Source organism: Typopeltis vanoorti, chromosome 23 (genome assembly GCF_054136105.1).
Source record: "Typopeltis vanoorti isolate ZY-2024b chromosome 23, IOZ_Tvanoo_1.0, whole genome shotgun sequence".
Classification (NCBI taxonomy): Eukaryota; Metazoa; Arthropoda; class Arachnida; order Uropygi; family Thelyphonidae; genus Typopeltis; species Typopeltis vanoorti.
The window spans coordinates 28,721,695-28,748,154 of NC_143571.1; the positions used below are offsets into that span (position 1 = coordinate 28,721,695).

At 33.3% G+C, this 26,460-nt stretch overlaps 1 protein-coding gene across 3 annotated transcripts in view; it reads left to right on the forward strand.

The window, feature by feature from the left end:
• Positions 1-26,460, forward strand: part of LOC150093718 (alanine aminotransferase 1-like) — a 193,286-nt gene that overhangs the window by 132,735 nt on the left and 34,091 nt on the right. For 2 of the 3 annotated variants that reach the window (XM_090413040.1, XM_090413042.1), the window contains 4 exons: positions 165-295; positions 9,396-9,504; positions 11,038-11,103; positions 25,555-25,710. In XM_090413040.1, coding sequence (XP_090269166.1) covers positions 165-295; positions 9,396-9,504; positions 11,038-11,103; positions 25,555-25,710 — 462 coding nt within the window. The remainder of the gene's footprint in view (positions 1-164; positions 296-9,395; positions 9,505-11,037; positions 11,104-25,554; positions 25,711-26,460) is intronic. The other variant, XM_090413043.1, reaches the window with a different exon arrangement.

Genomic DNA, 26,460 nt, shown 5'->3' on the forward strand with positions numbered 1-26,460 from the left:
ATCAAGGGAACTAATACTCCTTTATGCCTGTATCTTTTTTCCTAAACCAGGGCAGGAAAACTGATAGATATTCATTATATATAACAGTATGTGTGTGTGTGTGTGTGTGTGTGTGTGTGTGTGTGTGTGTGTGTGTGTGTATATATATATTTTTTTTTATACAGGTTTTCCAATTCAATGTCCTTGAAGAGAAAGAATTTATATCCTTCAAAAAAGTCTTGAAAAGTATGGGATATCCATATAGCCAAATGGAGCTGGCTTCTTTTATATCATCTTCTAAAGGATATCTTGCTGAGTATGTGAATTACTTTTCCTTTAATTATAAATGTACAAAACTTACATCACTGTTCATATTGTAAATTACAAGATTTATCTATGTGTGAGTCATTTGTATTTTTGTTCATCTTATCTTTCAGATTTTCTTCCTTACTGTCTTGAAAAAATGGATTTCTCTAGTTTGTAAAATTGTTCACAACCGTTCCGAACTGGTTGTCAAACAAGAAATTGTTTGCATTGTTTAGATAACTAATTAGACTTCACCATTTTCTTGCATTTTCAAAGTTCATAGCATATTAGTGGCACCTAACAGAACTTCTGTCATACATGCCACAATTAGCATTGTATGATACAACTTTGCCCTGGCTAGATAATCAAGATCATCACTTATCCTAATATAAACACTAAAGATGGCATTATGAATGATGATAATAATGTCTCCTGTGTAATCAGCAAGTTGCAGAAGTGGAAGAATTGAGTATTAATAAGCTTCTCCACAATTTTTGAGAGATAGGACAATAGTTTGATGTCTGACGTCTCTCTCTCTCTTGAAATGAGCTGATATAGATTTGATTCCATACTATAGGATAGAGATGAGTACAAAAGACTATAGAGATTAAAAGATTCTGGGGTACAAGGTTAGAATGTAGTTGATGGGGAGAGAATACCACCAGGAGTCTAGAAGACTTTTTGTATCCAAGCAAATTAGAATCCTTTTGATGTCTTTCAGGTCTAGAGAAGTTATTCAGTGAGCTATTCCTGGTAAAATAGGAAGTTATTTGACTTGGTTATCTGTGCAGGAGCTGAGAAGCATGATTCCAGGTCAGCTTTATCTTTGGGAGTTGAATGCCTTTATTCATCATCCAAAGATGAATGAGAAAGATTGAGAAAGATATTAACTATGAAAGGGAAGTTGTGGCATTGTAAAGGAACCAAAGGGCATGACTTCCATTCATGCTCTTTCATTTACAGTAAGATGCTTTTAAACTGTCCACGACAATGATTTCTGGATGGTTTTGCACTTGTGGAAGTGCTGTGTAGTCATTCATTACCATGAAAACTTTTTTTACTTCTCACAATAAAATATTTTTTGCACATTGTTTTTAACTAATAGTAAACACTCTGCAGGGTGTTTACTATTATTATGAGAAGAAATGTCTTTCTTCAAAAAAGCAGTTTATTTAATTAAATTAAGGGGATATTAGATCCCACATTGTTTTAAAACTGAATAAGAAACTCAAAGATTGGAATCAGAGAGTTTCATGCTGAATATAGTATAAAAAACATCCCTACCATAATGTAAGAACAGCATACATTTCCTAGGAAATGTGTTTTTACATTATGGTAAATACCAAAGAATAGTGATCAGAACTTTCCCCACCTTTGCAACGAGTTGCCCGTGTTTGTACTGCGTTCTAGGACTACTTGCATTCAGCTCATGCTAGTATTCACCGATACTTTTATAGTTTTTTATACTATATTCGGCATGAAACTCTCTGATTCCAATCTTTGAGTTTCTTATTCGATTTTAAAACAATGTGGGATCTAATATCCTCTTAATTTAATTAATGTTTATATCGCCAAAATGAAGCCTGTTGGCTCTTTATATTTAAGCAGTTTTTTTTTTTTTTTTTTCCCCTTTCCACTCACAAAGAGTTAACTTTCTGAAGCATCTGTTTTATACCAAAAAAGTTTTTGAGGAGGTGTATTATGGTATTCTTTTTATATTACCTTCTGTTTCATCATGGTCATAAGTACATTTTTTTGAATACCAATGCTGTAATGTCACTGAGTCATGATATTTATCAAAAGAATGCCAAAACAATTAAAATATGTCCAGTTCTTAGTATTTTCACTTATACACTATAAAAGTTAAGTTTTTTATTATAATATCAAACAATAATTTTAAATGATAATGATGACAACATGACTACTTTTTAAAATTAATTTGACTAATAGTAACTGAAGCATACAATAAGTAAAGTTGAACTATGGCATTTAAATTTGGCTATATATAGAAACATTTATTTATTCGGTTGTGATGTGTGAAATGTGAACTCAAACATATTTGGCAATACAGTTGGATGTCACTATAGCAGAACTGTTGAGAAAGTAATAGCTTCTTATGGTAAATAGTTTGTTGTAGTGAATTTTCTCTAGAATATCAACATGTTTATCTATTAGATACTTGTATGAACTTTTTCATTAGTTTTTATAACAATGTAATGATGCTATAGTTAATCACCTGTAGTTATATGAACATCAAGGTATAAATATGAATTAGACTAATTGATGTAATTCATACCATTGCCACCCTGGATGTACTTAAGATTTCATCCAAGATGGCCTTTCAGTGGAAGCTCGATAATAATATTCATTTATTAATAATACACTGTGTTCCAAACATAAAGATTGCATGAATTCACAAGGAGAAAGCATAAGAAATAAGAAAAGTTATCCTTGTACACCTTGATAGTATATATGTGATGATATTTTAGAGATAGAGTTGCAAAATTTGAAGAAAATATTGATTTATTTAGCCTTGCAGGTTAGTCAGCATGTGCATGCCAAGAATATAACAGGAAAATAAGAAAGAAGTTATGGGAAGAAATAAAAACCATGAAAGTCACATCATATTCAGGAAGCTAGTTCAAACTTAGAAATGGTTGAAAGAGTACCACTGAAGCAATAAAAACTTATCAAGCAACATAAAAACTAAAGATATGCTGGATATATAGAGTCATTTGAAAAATTATTTGTTGAAATGAGAAGGATTGGAAGTAGAAAAACTGTTGAAATCTGATACTGGAAAAGTAGTTGAGGTAGATGATATTCAGCTAGAAATACAGGCAACCCTTGTATAATGCGGATGTTGGGTTCCACAAAAATGGCGCGTTATATAAATTGCGTTATGCGAGACTCAGATCACATAGAAAAGTAGGATTAGGTTCCAAAATCGTTTTTTATTTTTATTTTTTATTTATTTATTATTTTTTTTTTAAGATTATATAAACAATGACATATCCAACAAAAATATAGTTTTATTTAATTCAGGTAATTCATATAAGTTAAGAAAAGAAATAAATACTATAAAATTATAAAAAAATTGTAAATTGTACGTAAACTTCATTGCACTCAAGAAGTAAAACATATAAAAAAAAAAAGAAATCATTAAAATACATGATGAATGTGTTGAAGTATGCTAAAATGTACTCAATTCTGTGTATTATTTCCTATTACCTTAATGGCAAAATAAAATAAAGTGTATATTTTAATCGTCATCACTCTCTTCAAAACTAACATTTCATAAATGTTCTTTATTTACGAGTGGCTATACGTCATCATCACTTGAAATCTCTTGGACATCATTAGTATAATTCTCATTGCATACTTCAGTTGGTTTAGTTATCAAGAAGTTAGTAATAAGACCTTGCTTACCACTATGCTGCAATTTTTTTAAGAAGTTCATAATATGGAGCTAAACAAATATCCAATTATCTCGTGAATTTTCAGGAGAGCTCCATTGAGAGATCATTATCCATAAAATAATTTTCTTTACAAGTACAACCCTTCTGCTAATTTCTTTAAACTGAATTCTTTAACGGATTCATCAGAATCTTCGGCAGAACTTTCCCCGCCATTTGGTTCGACATCATCTGTTAATTGTACCAGTTCCCCCTCATTTAAATCTGTTTTCCCATCAATTAATTCACTAATTTCGTTTTCAGCCATATCGCAAAAGTGCTCTAAGTGGGCATTACTATAAAAATATTTTTTTTTACATAAAAAAAAAAAGCATTACATATTGTATGTAACTCATCAAAAAATAAAGTGCTCAGCTTGAGATTAATATACATGATTTTTAATGTGATTTCCTGGCAGAGAACGAAGACAATTGGTTCGACATCATCAATAATAAATACTTTATACGGTAAACAATTAATGTACATGCATGCTAAGGGTATTTCCCCTAATATAAATTTGCTACTTATAATTACATGCATGATACAGGCAGATGCAAATTTAACGAAGATAAAATTTGATTTTTAAGTTGCGCATTGAAAAATATATGAAAGATAAACGGTTACTACAGTTTGTAGGACCATCTTATATCGAAACTGCGTTGTATAAGTACCATGTTCAAGGGTTACTACAATTTGTAGACCGCATTATATGAGGGTTACCTGTACTCAAATATGGAATTGTGAAAATGTTGAGTGGATGCTGCCTAATTCAGACAGCGTAATTCATTTCTGGGATAGGTGCAAATAAATCTCATTGTCCAATTTTCCATTTTGAAATTTGCCCATGTCTACTTGAAACTGCTCGGCATTCATTTACTGTTGTTTACTGTTGAACACTAACAGCTATTCATTTCTTTTCTTGAGCATTATTGTTTGAATATAATACTTTATAGTTAGGACTGGATTTAGGATATTTGTGGTCCCCAGGCTATAATTTTTAAGAGCCTTGGCACATTTTAGGTTCTCTGTACTCGGGTCATTCTAGATTATCTGTACAAAGCTATAACTTTTAAAAGGACACTCCACTGAGTAAATTTTAGGTTTTCTGTACTCAGGTAGAGCCCCCTTGTAATGAGAAGCTCTAAGCTATAGCTTGTCTAGCTTATGCATAACTGATAAATAATAACTGTAAGCAGGGCTGGATTTATGTATAAGCTAGACAAGCTATAGCTTAGAGTTTTGCATCACAAGGGGACTGTACCTGAGTACAGAAAACCTAAAATTTACTCAGTAGAGTGTCCTTTTAAAAGTTATAGCTTTGTACAGATAATCTAGAATAACCCTGAGTACAGATAACCTAAAATTTGCCAAGGAGAGGGCTCTTAAGCATATAGGACGACCGACATATAAGACAAGGCTTAAATGTTTGGCTACTTTTAGGTTTTAAGCTTATGTTGGTTGTATAAGACGATACCCCCCTGCAATTTTTCTTTCTTGTATTAATGCAACTTTATGTATTGTTATTATATCTGTTTATTTTTATATCTATGCATATCCGTTATTTTTTTTGCATAGCATATATTTAATATTTACGCGAATTACCCTAATTAAAAGTGATTAGCCCCAGTTTTAATTAATTATTAATTTTGCATTTTTTTTTAAATTTTAGGATTTAAATTATAATTTAAAATCATGGAACCAGCAATGAAACGAACAAAGTATGAAGCTCGATTTAAAATAAGGGTAATTGGAATGGCAAAGCAAACTAATAACTGTGCTGCTGCAAGAAAGTTTGACATAACTGAGACGATAGTAAGAGAATGGAGGAAGAAAGAAGATATTTTTAAAAAATTGGCAAAGAAAAAATTTGCGATGAGAAACGGGGATCACCTGGTGGACGCAACTGGAAAATCACATTGCAGAATGGGTATTCGAAAGCAGAATTGTTATCTTGTTACAAGAAATATGATTAGAGCATATGCACTAAAATGGTCAAGATTGAATCCAGATGAAAGTATAGAATTTCAAGCTACTTCAGGATGGTGTGATCGTTTTATGAACAGACAAAATCTGGTAATACGACAAAAAAATGAAAATTGCTCAAAAACTACTAGCAGATCTTGATCACAAACTTGCCAGTTTCCATAAATTTATTATTCAGCTGAGACAAGAACATAAATTTCTGTTGTCAAATATTGGAAATATGGATGAAACTCCTATGAGCTTTGATATGATAAGCAATGAAACAGTGGAGTCTAAAGGTAATAAGAGTGTGCTAGTTCAAAGTACAGGTCATGAAAAAACAAGGTTTACGGTTGTGGTCATGTTTAGCTAATGGAACCAAGTTAAAACCAATTATCATCTTTAAATGTAAAACTAAGTAAGATAAAATTTCCTTCAGGTGTTTTTGTACATTTTCACGAAAAAGGATGGATGGACAAAAATGGTGAAATTATGGATAAATAATGTGTGGAACACGTGACCAGGCAGTATAATGAAGAAACTCAGTTTGTTAGTTTGGGACATGTTTTGTAGTCATTTAACTGAGAATACTAAAAGTCTTCTAGAAAAAAATAACACAAAAATTGCTGTTATACCAGGTGGTTTAACTTCTATATTGCAACCACTAGACATCTACTTGAACAAACCATTTAAAGATCACATGCGAGAAGAGTGAAATAATTGGATGTTGACTGGTGAAAAATCATTTACAAACGGTGGATCTGTGTGCTCTGCATCACTTGATATGTTGTGCAATTTTGTGATCAAAAGCATGGAATAAAGTAAAAGTAGAGACTTTAATAAAATCATTTAAAAAGTGTGGTATCTCTAATCTTATGGATGGTATGGAAATTGATCTGTTGTGGGATACTGATGACGATGAAAACGAAATCAATTCACCGGATTCGAACTGGGATCCATATGATGATCATTTAAACAATGAATCTGAAGAACTATTTTCAACAGATAATGAAGAAAATTAACATGAAAATTGAGGTTAATAATTATTATTTGTTTTTTAAGACTTACATCTATTGTAATATTTTAAATAAATTTATGTAACAAAAAATTAATCTGATTTGTTTATAAACTGCTTATTTTCTTATATAACAATGTATTATAACTACCTAAATGTTCAACCAAGAAATTAAGCTTCCCTTTTTATACTCATTGTATAAGACGACCCATGATTTCTAGGGTTTTCTGCATTTTGAGAGTTCTTATATGCTGACATATACAGTACCTAAATGTTCATCCAAGAAATTAAGCTTCCCTTTTTATACTTGCCATATAAGACAACCCATGATTTTGAGGGGTTTTCTAGTATTTGAAAGTTATCTTATATACCAGCATATATGGTGTGTGTGTGTGTGTGTGTGTGTGTGTGTGTATATAAAGAGAGATGCAGAGACAATTGTATGAAAAGTATGAAACTCAAGCCAGGAGAGTTATTAGTATACTTATCACTCTCACTGCAGTATGATGAGAGACTAGCACCCGAGTTTCAGGTCCAAACTTAGGAAATTGTTTTGTTATGTGTTCAGGAGGGAGAGAACTATGGATAAATGGCCTTGAGAGATGGAGATGGGAGTTGACTGACCAATACATATGATATAGAGGAATTATTTAATGATTGGTTTATTGGACTTGTAAAACAGGTTTTCTTTCTAGAATATAATATATATCGAGTACTCAGTGTTCTGAAACTCAATAAAGCAGTGGGACTGGATGGGATTTTGCTTTATTTTGATTTTGCTTGGATGGGATTATTTTAAGAAAATGTGTTGAAAGAAGTGATAACTCAACTGACTCCGCTGTTTAATGAAAGTCTGACTACCAGAAAAGTTTCCAAAGAGTGGAGGGTAAGGTAGTGGCATTACATGAAGATAGTATGGCAAACTACAGACCAATTTTTGTTCATTTGACTTCTGGTATAGAGACTATGTTTATTAACAAAAATTAGATTTTATTAAACTAACAAAAAAAAAGTTTCATTGGATTTGCATCATTGGGGCACAAGACTTGTATAAAAAAAACTAGGAAGACCAATTACACATGACAGACTTTTTCACCTACTTCAACAGTCTACATATAATGAAAGTGGCAAAAAACTGTTGGATTAAATAATGTGCAAGCTTTCAAATATAACTAGTTGTGGCAGTCATCTTCTGAGGCACAATGTGTGTCATATCAAAAATACTTGATGGCCAGTATTTGTTTTGTGAAAGGCTAATCCCAATCTATGCATATATGCATAATCTATGAATATATCTTCGTATATTAAAAAATTGACCGGCATATTTTATTAAAAATCAACTAAATTAACCCTAAATTAAATTATTTCAGTTTAAAAGCAAAAAAAAAAGCATAAAACTAACAAGTAAAATAATATTAAATTACATACTTACCTTTTAAAAATGTATTTTTTTTGTTTCACTATAAATTTACAATTCCCACTTCACTCTGTAACTTACTTGACAGAAGGCAAACTAACCAGTTACTGTTCACAAATCAGAAAAAGATGAACCAAAAACAGGAACAATGTTTTATTACTGCAATAAAACACGAGCTCTATGGCTACCCTACAGCAGGCCAACCCATAATAAAATTTTAAGACAGACAAAGCGTTCCCAGGGTTGAGGGTGTAAGATTACATATCTCAATCAATTTTACGGTTATAATTTGTGGAATTTTTTAATTGGCCCTGGGGGGAAGTGCTTCCCATTGTCTACATTTCATGCAGAAACTCTTCCCCCCCCCCTTGCAATCTCTTCTCTGCCATATTTTCAGCTGATAAGAAATATACATGCCACAAGCACAACATCCAAATCTTGTGTGATGCTGTGAAAATGTAATCTTTAAATGATGGTAGGCTGGGTGACAACATGTCATTGAACAGAGGCAGATACGGTGGCTTTCATAATTGAAACAAAGAAATAGTATAACACCTAGACACAATATATCAGAAAAAACTTCATGAAAATAGCTGTTCAATTCTGCAAACTCTCTACACTCATTCACAACTGATGTTACTCTAAATTTACAATGAAATCTATAATCGTTAATATCAAAATTATCTTTCTCCTTGCAGTTGACAGTACTGCTGTCCTCATCTTCTAGTGCCATTTATAACTTAGATTTACTGCAATTCATTGAAAAATGATTTTATTATGGATTTGCAAAAATTAAGATTTAAAAAAAAAATAAAATGCTGCTTCTGCCAAATCATTGATTTGCCAGAAGCAGCATTTTTTTTTTTTTAATCCCACGCATGAGGTGTTACAGAATCACTAGTACACCAATATCACTTAAGAGTTAAGTTTTGTAGAATATGAACAATGTATGCATTATAGATCCTCCAGTAAAGAACTATCTCTGTATTTGAAAACTTTCACTGAAGTCACATTACTATGAATTTAATTCATAATTTTATCATATTTTGTCCTTAACTTTAATTATAAATTTATTATGGATTAAGAACATATCTTCATAAAAGTGAAGCATTCAAATATGATAGTGTGATTATTTGTTATAAATAGCTTGACATTATTCTTATTTTATTTGAAAGAAGTTTAAAAACTCTGTATATTGATTTTTTTCTTTATTTTAATGAGTAATGAATTAGATTAATTTCTTTATATTATGTATGAATAGAAGTGGGCTCCGTGGTGGATGCTGTGAAGTAATAAATTTAGACCCTGAAGTGAAGAAAATGCTTCTAAAATCTCTCACGGCTCAGTTGTGTTCAAATACTTTTGGGCAAGTATGTAATTATATTTTCTGTTATTTTTTTGTTTTAGTTATGTCACATATAACTATATATATGAGGTGTGACAATTTAATTCCCAGAATGCAGCTGTAAAAAAAATCTACTTTCAGAATTATACATTAGTGGCTACTGTTGTCTTCGAAGTAGTCCCCATGTGCATTTATACAGTAGTTTAGACTGTGTTCCATTTTTTTTGGAAACAGGCCTGGAACTCTTTTTCTAAAATACTCTTGAGTTCCTTTATTACATTATGCTGGATATCAGCGATGTCAGAAAATGTTCGTCCTTTTAGCACAGGCTTTACCTTTGGAAACAGCCAGAAATCACAGGGAGCTAAGTTGGGTGAACAAGCAGGATGACCTAATTCAGTAATCAACTTTTTGGCTAGAAACTTTCTCACGATAAGCGCATTGTCGTGATGGATGATCCAGCTGTCAGGCCACAATTCAGGTCTTTTTCTCCAACCAGAATCTTGTAATCTTTTCAGCACCTCTAAATAAATAGCATTGAATTCATAGTGGACTATCCCCTTGTGATCAGAGAAACACATCAGCCTGGTCTGGAACTATGAACATGACATACGTGCTTTTTTTTGGATGTGACGAACTTGGAATTTTCCACCGCATGCTCTGGCATTTTGTTTTGGGATTGTACTGGAAGCACCAGGTTTTATCACCCATAATTACTCTCCGAAACTTGCTTAATTGCAGAAAGATGTCGCAACTTGAACCTGCTGCTGCTTCTGTTAGTCCATCAAGATCCAAGGCACAAACTTCACAGAAATCTTTCGCATACCCAGTTCTTCAGTTAAAATTACCCTGACTGTTTCTCGATTCATTTGCAATTCATCAGCAATTATTCACACACTTAATCAACTGTCGGACCGTACCAAATCTTGCAGTCTCACATTTGCGTCCATTATTTTCGTTTCTGGCTGCCCACTTCTGGGGTTGTCGTTCACATCTTATGCCACTCAAAGACACTCGACCTTTTCAGAGCATCCACACCATATGCCACTTTCAACAGCTCCAATGTTTCAGTAGAAGTTTTGCTGATTTTCGCACAAAATTTTATGTTAACACGCTGCTCCAAATTTCTGTCACACATTTTTACGACAAAGTTTACACTCAGATCTCTACTGTTTTTGCAATAGCCAACTAGAAAAATAGCTCTATTGGCCATTTGCTAGTTGGCTATATGCACGCATTAGTTAAAAGATGTACAAACATGATTACTCACATGACTCCAACCAAATCAACACATGGGCGACACAATGCGGCCATTCCGGGAATTAAATTGTCACACCTCGGATATATATGTGTGTGTGTGTGTGTGTGTGTGTGTGTGTGTGTGTGTGTGTGTGTGTGTGTGTGTGTGTGTGTGTGTGTGTGTGTGTGTTTGTTTTTCCAAGTTTAGTACTAATGCATTTAAATTATAATATTTAAAATCTACAAATGTTTACATAAAATTTTGTAGATTTTAAAGAAACAAAATTTTGAAAACATTAAAAAAAAAATTTTTGACTAGGTTGCTATGTACTGTATGACTAATCCTCCACAATCTGATGAACCATCCTACGATTTCTATGTGCAGGTTAGTGTTATCGTTTATAAAAATCTTTATTCTTTAGTAATACTGAATATCACTACAGAGATTTAGTTCTTTTATTAATTTTAATTTTTTTAAAGATATTACAGTTCAATTTCTAAAGAGCATCTGCAGAGACAACTCTGATATAATTTATCAGTTGATTAACTGAGAATTGCTGATTGATCATAACATGAAACAACCTCATTTAATCTGCTACTTGTAATACTTTGTTATGACTATGCTTGTCTCAGTAAAGGTCATTGTCATATTTTGTTTGTTGGTGACTTTACAGAGACATTCCACTCGGAAAGGTACAATTCACTCTCACTATATCAAACATGTAGGGAAATTACATGAATATTTTGTTTTAGTGGTAGTTAGCTATTGGGATTTATTTTAGCATTGCATAATAATGATTAAAATGCCAAAACTCATACAGTGTGTGGGTATTGTAGCAAAAGTGTACAGTATTGCAATTATTTTCCAAATGTACGTTTCTTCTTAAAATTTATGTTGTTGCACAGTTTTCGTGATAAGTATAATTGTGTTATTTTTAGATGGATAAAACCAGGTCATAAATTTTATGAATAATAAATGATCTTTTTTCTTACCTTTTTAAAACCTTAGCAAACTGAGATTAAGGTTAGTTATAAAAAATTGTAATATGAAAAAAAATAATGAAACATAAAAATGTATTTTTTTTTTCATCATCAAATTCCTGACATGTACCCTCAAGGGGTATACAGGATATGATAGTACTACATGAAAAACTTACATCACCACTAACTTCCTATTGTAAAAACATCTATTGTCTAAATAAATCCTACTAGCTGTGCCATTGTAAAGTTTTTATTTCTCTTATTTAAATTTCTTTGTATTGTACTCTTAAATCTTAATTGCACTTGTATCTGTGCCCTAGTAAAATCCTTCTATAGTAAAACTTTATCTCTTTTAACTTCAATATTTTCTCTTGGCCGATCTTTACTTATAAGAACGATGCTAGTGGTTTGGGAGACAAAGGGAATACTAATGGTCAATACCAACTCCTTTGTCTCAACACTGGTTCTAATTCCTTTTTTGGATAAGGGAAAATTTATTTTTCACTGTGCCACCCTGAATCCTAGATTAACAAAGATTGTAGAATCAAGGAACCAGAACACAGTTTAGCATACAATCTTAAGTTACTATAATTTACTTTTGCAGTCGTAGCCTCTCTATAAATTAATCTCCCACTGTGGTCCTTATTTTATGAGAAACTGCAATAGAGAAGAAAATCAGGCAAGTCATCAGTTAAACTTAAAAAGCAAAACATTTAATTCAATTGTAACATTTTACACATTATGAATACACTCTGATTAAGTATTCTACAATTGCTAATGAATGAGCACTAATTATTCAGATTCTCTATATCTATCTTAGCATGCATAACAAAGAACTTCATTTATGGTTTACAATTTAAACTTGAAAAATCACACTTATTCATCAATACCAGGGACTTTTGTTAACTAAATTAGCTTCACGTGCTCTCATACAATTTCTTTCACAAAACTCTCATAACTTATTCAATCATTAAAAGAGACAATTTCTAGGCTCCATGTACTCTCACACTATTTCTTTCACAAAAATACTCATTATTACTCTATCATTACAAGAAACAATCTCTAGAGTCCTTCCTAAAATTTACAGATATCCTTCTAATACACATTTACTTATAAAAAAACATAGACAGTATGTTACCAACTGCTGGGGAACTATTTGGCCACTTCACATACCTCGTCTGGACAATTACTTTCGACTCCACGTTCCTTCTGCTTTTCCTGAGGCATTCTTCAAGGGTTCGAGCTGCTCTTATCTCTGCCGCCGAAAATAGGTAGACGTTGTTCTCTGGTGAACTGGCTCAACATTGTAACGATATCTCCATAAGCATCGTTGATTATCTTCTGCTGGGCTGATCGCCGACCGGTAAACTTTTGGGAATTCCACGGCAAAGTTCCTCAGTCATTGTCTCGAATCCGTGGGGAACAAGAGGATGCCACAAGGAGGCTCCACACACAATAGCAAGACCGCAAGAAGGCACGAGATCCGGAGTGTAAGAGAGTATAAGAGTAAGAGCGTGTTTTAGGCGCTGCACGACTTTTTAAATTGCATGCCGCATGTTTACACTACGTCATCGATTTCTCCTCCCATTTTTCAGCATCACATCACATCATCCAGTACTGAGCGCCACACACGGAATTCTTAGCGTGATTTTCGGAATGTACGAGTGGGTGGGGAACTACTTGCTTACCAAAAGGGTGCACCTGTACTCTTTGTTGCACGTGTTTAGATTCTGCTACTTTTATTTATTTAATCGGATTATCTTTTTCTCCCAGCAATTTATAAGTACTTACACTTAAGCAGTAAGGTTTAAGCAATTTACAATACTTGACATTATAACAAATAAATGAAGGATTCTCAGTTTAGTAATATTTTGGTGAAATTACAAGTGTTTAATATATTCTGATATATCAATAATTGATTCAAAGTTGCAAGCCCATGTTAAGTCTGTAGGAAATGTGAATTAATTTAATTTAAGTTTCATTCAGAACTTAACACTATCTCCAATTTTCCTCCAAATCAATCTGTTACCTGTCAAGACAAGATGCCAACATTATCAGTCTTATATTTTTGTCTTCTAAGGCACTTAATTTTTTTTTTTTAATGTTTAAAGTTTAATGAGTTTTTTATGTTCTGATTAAATTTGATCTTATTAAATAGGTCCAAATTTCAAAATTTATAGTGTCCGTTGCGTTGAGTAGAACTACTACTTAGCCACATCAAAGCTCAGCCTGTAATTTGGTCCCTCTGTTTTCATCCCCCCCCCCTTTTTTTTAGCAGTACTATTCTGTTTTACTCGTCTTGTTTTTAGTCTTTCAGGTAAGATGCAACTCAAGCACTGTTTACTGACTAGACATTCCTCCAAAATATGTTGTGATATACCTTCCAGTTTCACTTTCTTAGGTTAATTTATCATTCTATATCACTTCCAGTCCTGCTATCTTATCTCCATAATTACTGTAACAAATTAATTTAAAAATGTAAAGAAATTATATTCTTGTTTCATCCTTTATCCAAGTATAAGCAAAGTTTATGCATGAAGTTTCTTCACAACTAGGCTACTTTATACAGAAGTTAATGACTTCACATACTAATGCAATTAATGTGAAGGCATTAGCCTTTAGATGCAAGTAGCTTAGCCATGAAGGAACTTCACCTGCAAACTTTGTTTGCTTACACTTGGATAAAGGATTAAATAAGAATATAATTTCTTGGCATTTTTAATTTAATTTACAACCAACTGAAAAAACTACTTTCTACATGTTAACAGAATTCCTCTCAACTGCATGGAATATCCCATGTGGTTTATTACCTACCTGTGGCTGGTGGCCACTGGTAAAAATCAAAATAACTAATGGATGCTTTTAAACAATTCCATTTTCCTCCCTTTCTACCTCCACACAATGAAACAACTCCCTAGGATTGTTTTTTCATTAGGGGATGCTTTTCTTACCTTGCTACTTGTCATCTTCCTAGCTTGACTTTATACTCTCAAGCATCCAGTAGCTTTCTGTGTACCAATCTTATTGACTCTCCTAACTCTTAATACATAGCCAAATATTACCGTTGTTGAATTTTTATACAAAATGAAGAAGCTTGCTCTGAACAAAATGATATAACTCTTTTGTGTTTAATGCTAAACATTAAAGTGGCCATTACCATAAAATTTGAGAATTTTATTTTATGAGTTTGAATTTTTGTGTACTGTAGCCAAAACTTTTCTAAATATGGTTTTGCTAACACAGAGCTAGTGTGAAAAGGAGCATGCACCTTGCTTCAAAAAGTTCAGAGCTGAACATCACTCTCACAGACTGATGTTTAGGATAATCATTTGATCCTAAGACACTATCAAGCCACTTGCTCACTCACAAACTTGACGCCACTCAATTTTGCTTTATGTCTATCTTCACCAGCTTCACAGAGTCAACTGACATCAAAAATGTTCTTTGCAAACAATACTAGAACCAACTCAGAATTACACACTGAGTGATCTTTAGAAAATTGCTTGCCTTTCACAGAGGTTCATAGTGAAGAATTTACGGAGACAAAAATGCACGTTGGAATAATTACTTTATTGTAATTCTTCTTCCTCACATTCTATCCTGCTTGGTGCAGGGTACGCTATTTTACATGATGCGACTTTAAATGATCCCAACCAGCTTGTTGCAGAGCATGATGTCTCGAGAAATGTATGTTTGCCGAGTATGTATGAAAAACCCAAGTTACACCAGGAGGGGGGGGATCCTCCACTTCTGTGTGAAACTGGCTAACTCATCTTTAGAAGAGACCAAATAAAGGTTCCTCAAATCATGGACAGGAATCGAACCCAGGTCTTTCCAACCAAAAGGCTTCATCTATACTGACTGAGCTATGAAAGCTCCACTTTATTTTACTTTATTTATAATTAAGATGTAGTACTATCATATCCTGTACACCCCTTGAGGGTACATGGCAGGAATTTGGTGATGATGATAATTAAGAAAATAATATTCAACATTTTGACCTCTGTACTGAGGTCATCATTAACAAAAACACACATATGCACAGGACACTATACAAAAGTAAGATGAATCTAAATGCTTTGTTAATCGTTTACCCTAGCCTGACCTCTGGTGGGGAAAAAAAAACTTTAAATCAGAAAACATTACTAAACAAAACATGTACAAAATTAAAAATTAATTTGTAAAATAAAATAAACTTTTCATGCATATCAGTATAATAATATTTCAATGATTTAAAAAAAAAAAAAAAAAAACGGTTTTGTAGCAGAACTCACTAAACGATTTCTAAAGTCCTCTCATATTGAGGTTTTCTTCTGTTTGGGGTTATTCTGGATGCTATATAGGTTGAAGATGGGTCCTTCAGATTCTTGGAATTATTAATCCATCGTTCTTGTTGAGAGTTGGATGATGACACTAACCTCTTAGCGTATCTACTCTCCAGCCAAAAGGCTGTGGGTTCAAATCCTGCCGTGAGATTCAAAGACAATCACAATTTGTGATTGTCTTTGAAAATATTAGTGATGGTGATGGGCAGTAGATGGCATTGGTGTAGTTGCGGTTTGTTGTAGTAGATGGTGGAGACAGAGTTGCAGAGTAGGTGCCCTCCCTCGTTGAGTCTTTGGACTCCCTGGAGGTGTCAAATAATAATGATACTGTAATAATAATAATAATAATAATAATAATGTTTCAGCATTTCACAGGCTTCTTTGAACTTTCTTTCAAACCAGGTTTTGGTGCATTGTAGGGACTTGGTGCCTTTCCAGTTAAATCAGATTTCAAGAGAAAATTAGCTAAGCAGGGCAAAGTTAATCCAAAAGAGTTGTTTTGCTACGTAGCAAGAAAAAGAAAGAATGATTATGTAAAGATAACGACTCAGTGCTGATGGTAGGAAAGTGACAGAAACAGAAGAAATAGTTCATTTAATAAGTGATTACTTTGCAAGGGTATATCATTCAGGTGGTGATTTTGCAGTTACTGATGTGAGCATTGAGGTAGATGAACTGAAGATACTTAGTATTATATTGAAATATATCAATGTGACTGCAGTAGTGGACCTGGATGGTATGCCTGCTCGTGTGCTACGAGAATGTGCAAGTGAATTGGCAATTCCTCTGATGAAGTTGTTTAATCTAAGTCTCAGCTCTAGCAAAGTTCCAAGGCAGTTGGAAGAGGGTAAGATAGTTTCATTACATAAAGGCAACTCCAGTACAGAGAAGTAGCAAATTACAGACGTATCTCTGGAGTGGAGGTTAAAGTATTGGAAAAGTTGGTTTAAAGTAAAATTCAGGAATGGGTGGATAGGAATATGATACTTTATAGGGGACAGCATGGCTTTATAAAAGGTAGGTCCTGCCGCTAGTACAGAAATACTAGTGGTCCTCTTTAATTTGTATATTAATGACAACAGGAGATTTGAGGGGAGGCATTCAGTTGAATATGAACTATGGAGGGCAATAGTTAATAAAGGTGATGTAGATATCTTACAAGAAGATTTAGATAAATTGGCAGTGTGGGAAAAGGTCATCAGTTGTCAATTCATTGTTGTAAAATGTAAGGTAATGCATCTTGGGATGAAATATCATACACTTCGTATCATGTTGTTCAAAGTTTTTCCACTTGGTTATACTATAAATTAAAGATACCAAGAAATTATATACTTGGTTTAATCCTTTATCCAAGTGTAATGAATTGTGCCTGAAGTACTTTCAGGATGGGCAACTGGTGGTAAAGGTGGTATGACTTCACATCACTTGCCTTAGTATCTCATAATGCAAAGCACATCTCCTTGCAGACATGTATAATGCTAAGCATTATGGGAAGGGTCACTACCCAGACCAGTTTTGACTTTTATTGAGGTTTCATCAGTGGGAGCCAGACCCAGAGGTGATACCAAGGTTGAAATAATGCAGTCAGCAGGACTGCCATAAATCTTCAAAGCTGGTAGGACTGTATATGTTTCTGCGAATTTGTGAGTAGATTTTATTGTATTAATGCTGAGGTAATGATTAAGAATTGTATGTCCACTGAACTTAGCTCTGTTAAAATAATTGTATAGTCGCTAAAAGAGATAATTGGGGCTGAAAGTTAACTAGTATATATTAGGAAGATTGAGCCAACGATGTAAATTGTAACAGCCAGTAATTGCCTAAATTTGCAATATAAGTTATTTAAGTATTGTGAATAGCAGGTCTAATTTGTAATTTTACAATTTGAGCTCAAGATAGGTATTTGAGAGAAACTGTTTAAGTGTGTATCATATTGTAAAGTTGCCTAAGGTAAAATAAACATTTTGTGTGCTTAAAATTATCGTCTGATCTTTGACCAATGCACTGTCTCAGAAACAATCAAACCTGTGTGCTTAAATTAGAGAAATTGCCACGGCTGACCATTTAAGTAATTATTTTAGAAAGTGATCTATTTTGTCTTTTAACTAATCTTCTTGTGCTATACAATTAATTCAGGATGGCAAAGTCCAGTGGCGACTGAGTGGCGACTTGAAATCGTGGGGATGCTGCAACTTTTGAAATATACATACACACTGTAAGTACAGTGTATACATGTTTGGATAAAATATCAAAATTATGGTAAAAATTAAACATGAAAATATATTGTTTATTATCGATAAAATTATACAATTTGGTATAATTCAAAATTATTTAAAAATAAAATATATTCTGTTATTAAAAATAAAATATATATATTCAGTAATGTTCTAAAATAAAAACTATAACAAAAGCTATGTCTTTAATTGTAATGTCCAAATATTTAAAGAGACGGAGTATACACAATAAGCACTACGAACACTCTACTGCTAGTGCAAACTGCATATAAACAACAGCGGAACTGTGCAATGGACAGTGCCGCATTATGCTAATAGCTTGCATCTCACTATGACGTGCATATGCTTGCGCACATAGCAATATGACACTCTGGTAAACACATTGCTGCTAGCGTCCTTTGCCCTCCTAAGTGCTACAAGATGGATTTTTATTATTTTTTATACAAAATAAGAGAATCGTATAGGATTATTGATGATAAAATTAAATATTACAAGCAAATATAAATAAATTAATAATTTCTCGATATATAAATATATTGAGAAAAATTGGGGGTGCTGCAGTTCTGCAGTGCCTATGCACAAGCTGCCCCTGCCGTATTTGAAAAAAAAAACAATATAAATTTTCTCGAGTTAAATAGTGTGTGAGATAGTTAACTGTAACTGTGAATTGCCTATTTCAGAGGTCCTTTCACTAACAGTGCTAACACTTGTATAAAGGATTGCAAGTGTGGACTAAGTTAATCGGATTAGATTAGAATAAGGTAAAGATTACTTAACAGAGAGTTTAAAATTAAAGTAGACATAGGAAGGATAATGACAAAAGAAGAGTAAAAATAATACAAAGGCACAGCAGCCGACAGCAGATATTGAAGAAAAATAATAAATTAACAATACATAGGTGCAACCGACATTATTTTACGTATTTGATGGTACTAGTTTACAGGAAATTGATAAGGCCAGAGATTTGGGGTGATGGTGGATAGAGATTTGGAATTCAGTGGACATATTGCAACAGGTGGCAAAATATGCTCAGATGATTTCTTGGATTGAAGAGTACATTTACAGGTAAAGATAGGGAGGTTATTATTCCTCTTTATAAGGCTATGATTCGGCCACATGTTGACTACTGTGTAAAGATTTGGTCACCCGCTTTTCTTGGAGATCGGGAGATAGTAGAGAGGATTCAAAGAAAAGTGACCAAGCTGGACAAAAACATTTGAATCCCATTTATGAAGCAGAAAACCTTTATCAGGGCTTTTCAACTGAAGGTGAGTTTGTCATAATCCATATGAGACTAACTCACCTTCAGATGAAAGGTTTTTCCCCTAATGGAAACTGAGATTTTTTATCTGCAAAACAGGCAGACATTAATTAGGTTTAAAAGAATGTAAGTTACTTGGCTGTGTCAGTCCATTGAGCCTAACATGCAAGGGGAAGATGGTAATTACTAAACAAATAAGATAAATAAATTAGCCCTCACCTAAGGTGAGCGTGGTTTGTCATATTTTTAATTTCATAGAATAACTAGTAATATATGAGTATTATTTATATATACTTGTATTATTTATATAGTCTACTCTCACTAGAGCACCATTATAACAAACTTGCTCGCTATAACAAACTACCGAAAAATTCTGTGATAATACATTAATTATTATAACCATTAGTAATGAAAAAAAAATTTATTAAAGATTTCAAATGTATTGTGCTCCATAGTGCAGAAGTTATTCTCAGTTTACAAGGTAATTTTTATAACAGTTATTCTTTAATACTGTTAACTAGTAATGATTAACTAATAATCATTTGCTAGTAATAAAAGTGTTTGCATAAATGATTTCATTACTAGTGAAATTATTATTATTATGTGACACCTCCAGGGAATCCAAAGACTCATCAAGGGAGAGTGTGCTAACAGCATGGGATGATTGATCCCCTTCCAACTACTAACCGCACTCAGACTTGCATAATTTTTTCAAGCCATTAGTAGCAGAGGCTCTACCAATCAACCAATGTTTTATTTTGCTATTAATAAAATGAATTGACTGTTTTAAAATGCATGAAATATTAGTTGTGTTGGACTATTTTAATATTTGGTACCTCCCTCCTCGAGAATATACAATTGACCCTTCAACGTGAGGGTTAAGGGCACTGAGCTTCCCTAACCCCTATGCAATTTGAAAATCTGTGTATAACTTTTGACTGCCCAAAAACTTGACTACTAATAGTCTACTGTTGACTGGAAGCCTTACCGATAACATAAACAGTCGATTATATATACTGTATTCTTATAATAAAGTAAGCTAGAGAAAAGAAATTGTTATTAAGAAAATCACAAGGAAGTGAAAATACATTTCCAAATGTACTGTATTTACTGATATCATAAGTTTACATTGTCTGTTTACAAGATGAATCGTATGTCTGTCAGTACCTACATCAATATTGTCATATGATACAAAACACTAGATGTTATACATATTACTAACACTAGACATCATAAATGAAAAGATAATGGGAAAAATAAATTATTCATATTTATTTAATGGTATAACGATTCATGCATTGATAACAATGAAGCAGCAATATGATTGCTTTATGGTAGCCTAGTGCAATCGATAAGATTGCTTTGCAGTAGCCTATATACTAAGAATGAATTGTTATAAAATTTTTATTTTATGCTAATTAATTAACTGGACAATGAGACTTATTTGTGCCTATGGTCCCAGAAGGTTTTACTAAGGTACAAGTGGAGGAATTTTTTGAGGCTCTAGAGAAAGCTACTGACACAATGAAAAAGGAAAAGTTGGTCCTTGTTGGGAATCTAAATAGCAGAGTAGGAAGTGATTGTCAGACATACAAAAATGTTTTGGGAAAATTTGGAGAAAAGAGCAAAGCTAATAATAATGGCAAATATCTGTTGGATTTCTGCTCAGGACATGGACTGGTTATTACTAACACCATGTTCCAACATAAAAATGTGCACAAATTCACATGGAGAGAAGAGGCTAGGAATAAGAAAAGTCTTGTTTTAAAGTGAATAAAAGTTGAGCAGCTCTAATGATGTGAACTATAGACTAAAATACACAAATATTATTCAAAAAAAAAAAAAATGAAAGAGTTTGAGAACAGGAACTACACCTTGAAGATTCAGTGTCAAGCCTTGAAGAAAACCCTGATGATTCAGCCAGTGGGGCATGTGGTGAGGTTGTCTGCAAGGAGAGAAAAATCAGAACTCCATGATGGACACAGGAAGTTAAAGAGGCAGTGAAGAAAAAGAAGAAAGCATATCAAAAGTTCCTGGCAAATAAGTCAGCTTGTGCTATTAGATAATACAGAGATAAATGTAAGAAAGCTAAACACTGTGTAAAACTAGCTAAACAAAAGTCATGGGAGGACTTTGGCAAGAACATACAAAATAAATATCAAGAAGGTGGCAAAAGATTCTGGAGGTTGTTGAAGAAGCTTAGAAATGGAGGAAAGAGTGCTGTAAAAGGAGTTAGAGATGATAAAGGTGACATGAAAATGGAAGAAAAAGATATCCTTGACGTATGGAGTAATTACTTTGAAAAACTGCTAAATGAAACAAGCAGTGATGACAGCACAGTGGTAAAAAACACTGACCAGGCCTGCAGTCAAGAATACATATCCATACTTGAAGTAGAAAAAGCCATCAAAGGCTTGAAATGTGGAAAGGCAGCAGGAGTAGATGATATTCGACCAGAAATGCTGAAGTATGGTGGTATAAGAATCTTACAGTGGCTGCACTGCATAGTTCAGAAAGCCTGGACAGAGGGACGACTTCTCGATGATTGGAGTAGAGCTCTCATAGTACCCATATATAAAAAGGGAAATAAAACTGCATGTGAGAATTACAGAGGTATTTCCCTACTGAGTGTTCCTGGCAAGATCTATGCAAGTATACTTGAGAAACGGTTGAGAAGAATTGTGGAAGAAAAGTTTGGTGAAGAACAAGCTGGATTCAGGCCAAATAGAGGCTGTTAGGATCAGATCTTCACTTTACAACAAATAGTCGAGAAAGCATGGGAATATAACAAAGATCTGTATTTAAGTTTTGTCGATCTGGAAAAGGCATATGACAAGGTTCCAAGAGAGAAGCTATTCAATACGCTGCAGTTATATGGTGTCAATGGGGTATTATATCAAACAATACTTAGTCTGTATTTGAGTTGTAAGTCAGCAGTTAGAATTGAAGTACAGGAAGATGGTTTAAAATTAAATCTGGCGTGAGACAAGGATGTACGTTATCCCCTCTGTTATTCATTATCTATATGGATCACATTATGAAGGGAAGTGGTATTAAACATATCAAAATTGGAGATGTTAATGTCAGCTCTTTGCTTTATGCGGATGATGTTATAATTTTAAATAAATCCTCTACAAGTCTGCAAGATTCTCTGACTAAATTGAATAGCTGTTGTAATAGATATGGTATGAAGGTCAGCAATAAAAAGACAAAGACAATGAAAATAGGCAGAATCATTGAAAATGTCAACCATATTGTGAATGGAGAACCTGTGGAACAAGTAAAACATTTCAGCTACTTAGGCACGATTTTTACTGAAGATGGTAAATTAAATATAGAAATAGACAACAGAATCAGCAAAGCTGGTATGGTGGGAAGTCAATTGAATAAATTCATAAGGAATAAGAGAGAAATTAGTCGGAACACTAAATTAGCTGTATGCAAAACAGTGTTCAAACCAGTTTTAACTTATGGATCTGAGAGCTGGGTCAGAAGTAAAACACTTGACCAAGGACTAGAGACAGCAGATATGAGAGTCCTGAGAAAGATTATAGGTGTGAACCGATGGCATCAATGGCAATATATATCATATTAAAAACGAGGATATTAGGAAAGAACCTGACATTGTCAGCATCCAGGAATGTGTTAGCAGAGCTAATCTAAACAGAATGGGTGAAGAAAGATTAGGAAAACAAGTGTTCTCTGCCAGGTTGGCAGAAAAACGACCCAGAGGTAGACCAAGATATAGGTGGATTGATATGGGACAAAGTGCCTTAGACGATAGAAATATAAGATCTGATAATGTTGGAGTCTTGACAAGTAATGTACTGATTTGGAGGAAAATTGTAGATAGGAAGTTAGTAATCATGTAATTTTTTCATGTAGTAATATTATATCCTGTACACCCCTTGATGGTACATGACAGGAATATGACGATGATGCTAATTAATTAATTTAAGTAATTAACAGTTCATTTTATGCAGTTATGATTTAATACTGCATCTTTTTTACATTTCTCTCAACTGCAAATGGCACCACATACAGTCTGTAAAGATTTGTGTGCACAAGGTTTAATAATTTTTAACTTTTTATAATGGATTTGTGTATATCTTATGGTAGTAAATAATAAAATAGACTAGTATACAAGGGTGGTCTGAAAAGTTCTCTGCCTCGACTATAGATGGCAACACTATCAGCACGATTTTTTTTTTTCTAAGTTGGTACATCTGTCATAAGCATCTTTGTGGAATTGCAAGACATTCTATCAAGTATTGGAAGTTTATTTTTCGCTTGGTTAATCTATAATAAATTTATTTTAATCCTTTATCCAAGTGTAAGCAAACAAAGTTTGCACCTGAAAATATCTTCAGGACTGAGGTAATGCACTACCTTACCTCAGTCCTGAAGATATTTTCAGGCGCTAACTTTGTTTGCTTACACTTGGATAAAGGATTAAACTAAATTTATTATAGTCTAACCAAGTGAAAAATAAACTTCCAACATCTTTATCTAAATCCAGAGTAATTCAATAATAAGGTGGTACACCTGTTGGCAACTCCTATAGGTAAATATGACCTCTCCTATTGCTTCTGCCTTATCTCCACGTTTGGGTCTGCCTCCCTCTGATGAGACATCAATAAAGGTTGAAACCTGTCTGGGTATTGGCCCTTCCATTAATGCATAGCATAGCAGTATACATATCCACAAGGAGATGTACTTTGCATTATGGCAGATACTGAGACAAAGAGCTTGGTCCACCTTTCCTCGGAGTTGCCTGGTGTTGCACTACCTTACCTCGGTCCTGAAGATATTTTCAGGTGCAAATTTTGTTTACTTACACTTGGATAAAGGATTAAACTAAATTTATTATATTCTATCAAGTAGTTTGTTTTATGCAGCTGTCTGAAGCAAAAGTGTTGTCGGTATTTCTTGAAATGGATAAAATTGAGTATCGTGCAGTTATAAAATTCTTTATGAAAGAAGGTTTAACACCAAACGAAATTCATTCAAAGTTCATAAAAGTTTATAGGCACTCTTCTCCTTTGTTTTCGACAATTAAGAAATGGGCTACTGAGTTTAAGCATAGCCGTACTAGCCTTGAAGATGATCCACGTGAAGATCGTCCAAAAAGTGTAACATTTTGTTACACTTTTTGCACCAGAAATCAGTGATCAAGTGCACGGTATTGGATGACCAATGAGTCAAAGTGCATGAAATTGCTGAAACTATAGGCATTTCAAAAGAACGTGTAGGATATATTTTGCATAAAGAATTGCAAATGAAAAAGCTTTGCCATGCCCCCTTACTCAGCAGATCAAAAACGCACTCGCATGAAAATCTCTGAACAGTGCTTGGAGCATTTTAACAAGAATAAAACTGATTTTGTGCATTGATTTATTACTATGGATGAGACTTGGATTCACCATTACACACCAGAATCAAAAACAGCAGACAGAAGCTGGTTGTTCAGCGCCAAAGAAGACAAAGTCAGTTCCATCAGTAGGAAAGGTCATGGCATTGGTGTTTTGGGATGCTAAAGGCATTTTGTTTATTAATTATATTGACACGTGTAAAACAATAACTGAGGAATATTATTCCGATCTTTTAACTAGACTAGACGAAAAACTTCATGAGAAAAGACCCGGTTTGCAAAAGAAAAAAATCATCTTTCATCAGGACAATGCACCTGCCCACAAAGGTGTTTTGGCAATGAGAAAATTAAGACATCTGCACTATGAATTGTTGGAACATTCACCCTATTTCCCAGATTTGGCTCCCTCTGACTTCTATCTCTTCACAAAATTAAAACTCTTCCTCGCTGGTCAGCATTTTTCTTCGAATCGAGAGCTGTAGAACGATATTTTGGATATCTTACTGAGAACCACTACAGGGATGGGATAATGGTGCTGGAGCATCACTGGAATGAATGTTTGTCTTAAGGGAGATTATGTTGAAAAATAATAATTTTTAGAGAACTTTTCAGACCACTCGTATTTTATGATTTCTGTGAGATTAATTACTTATATTAATTGCAGGAAACATCTGATTTACTAAAATTAAATAAACAACGAGCATTACTAATGGAGGAAGGATTGAATGGTATGAAGTATATGAAATGCACTAAGATTAGTTCTTCGTATTATGCATTTCCTAGCATTCTCCTTCCGGAAAAATTTGTTTTGAAAGCATATGTAAGTAAAATTTTTTATTATTCTGAATAGTGTTAGTTTTTCATATAAAGAAAAAAGGAAAAAAATTGGAATCTGTAATAAAATTATTATCTGTCTTTTATAATGTTAATTTAAACAAATGGAGACAACTAGTCAGTTTATTGAATTCATTATCATGTATTCACAGTAATAATCACTTTTTTATTAAAAAAAGTAATTGCATAGTATCCAGGTAAACGTCTAATTATTATATTGTGATAATGGCTAACCATGTCCCAATTTATATAAACTTAATATCATAATTTTATTAATTTTTTATATAAAAGTTTTTTTTAAAAAATCATTCACTTTAAGAGTTGTCAGTCTGCTTTTATCAAGAAAGCTATTTTGTATTAGAATATTAAATTGAAGAAAATATATTTTTTATTATAAGAACAAGGGAGGGAAAAAACTGCAAATTTACCATTTTATGTTACTGATGGTGCAACAAGCCGTCATTAAAGCATTCTATACTTACATGCTACCACTGAGGTTACCTAGGATAAACATGCTAGGACATGATTGCAGACATTCACAGAAAGATGCATTATGTAATAACATTCCTGTGTAGTCATCATTCATTATTACAAGTGAACATTAAAATTCCATTGAGCAGTTTCCACTGAAGTTCTATGGTTGTAGTAAAACAAGTAAGGAAATAATTGAAACAAATCTTAGTGTATTTTGTAATGACATTCTTGTATAGTGGTATCATTCATTATCATGACAAAC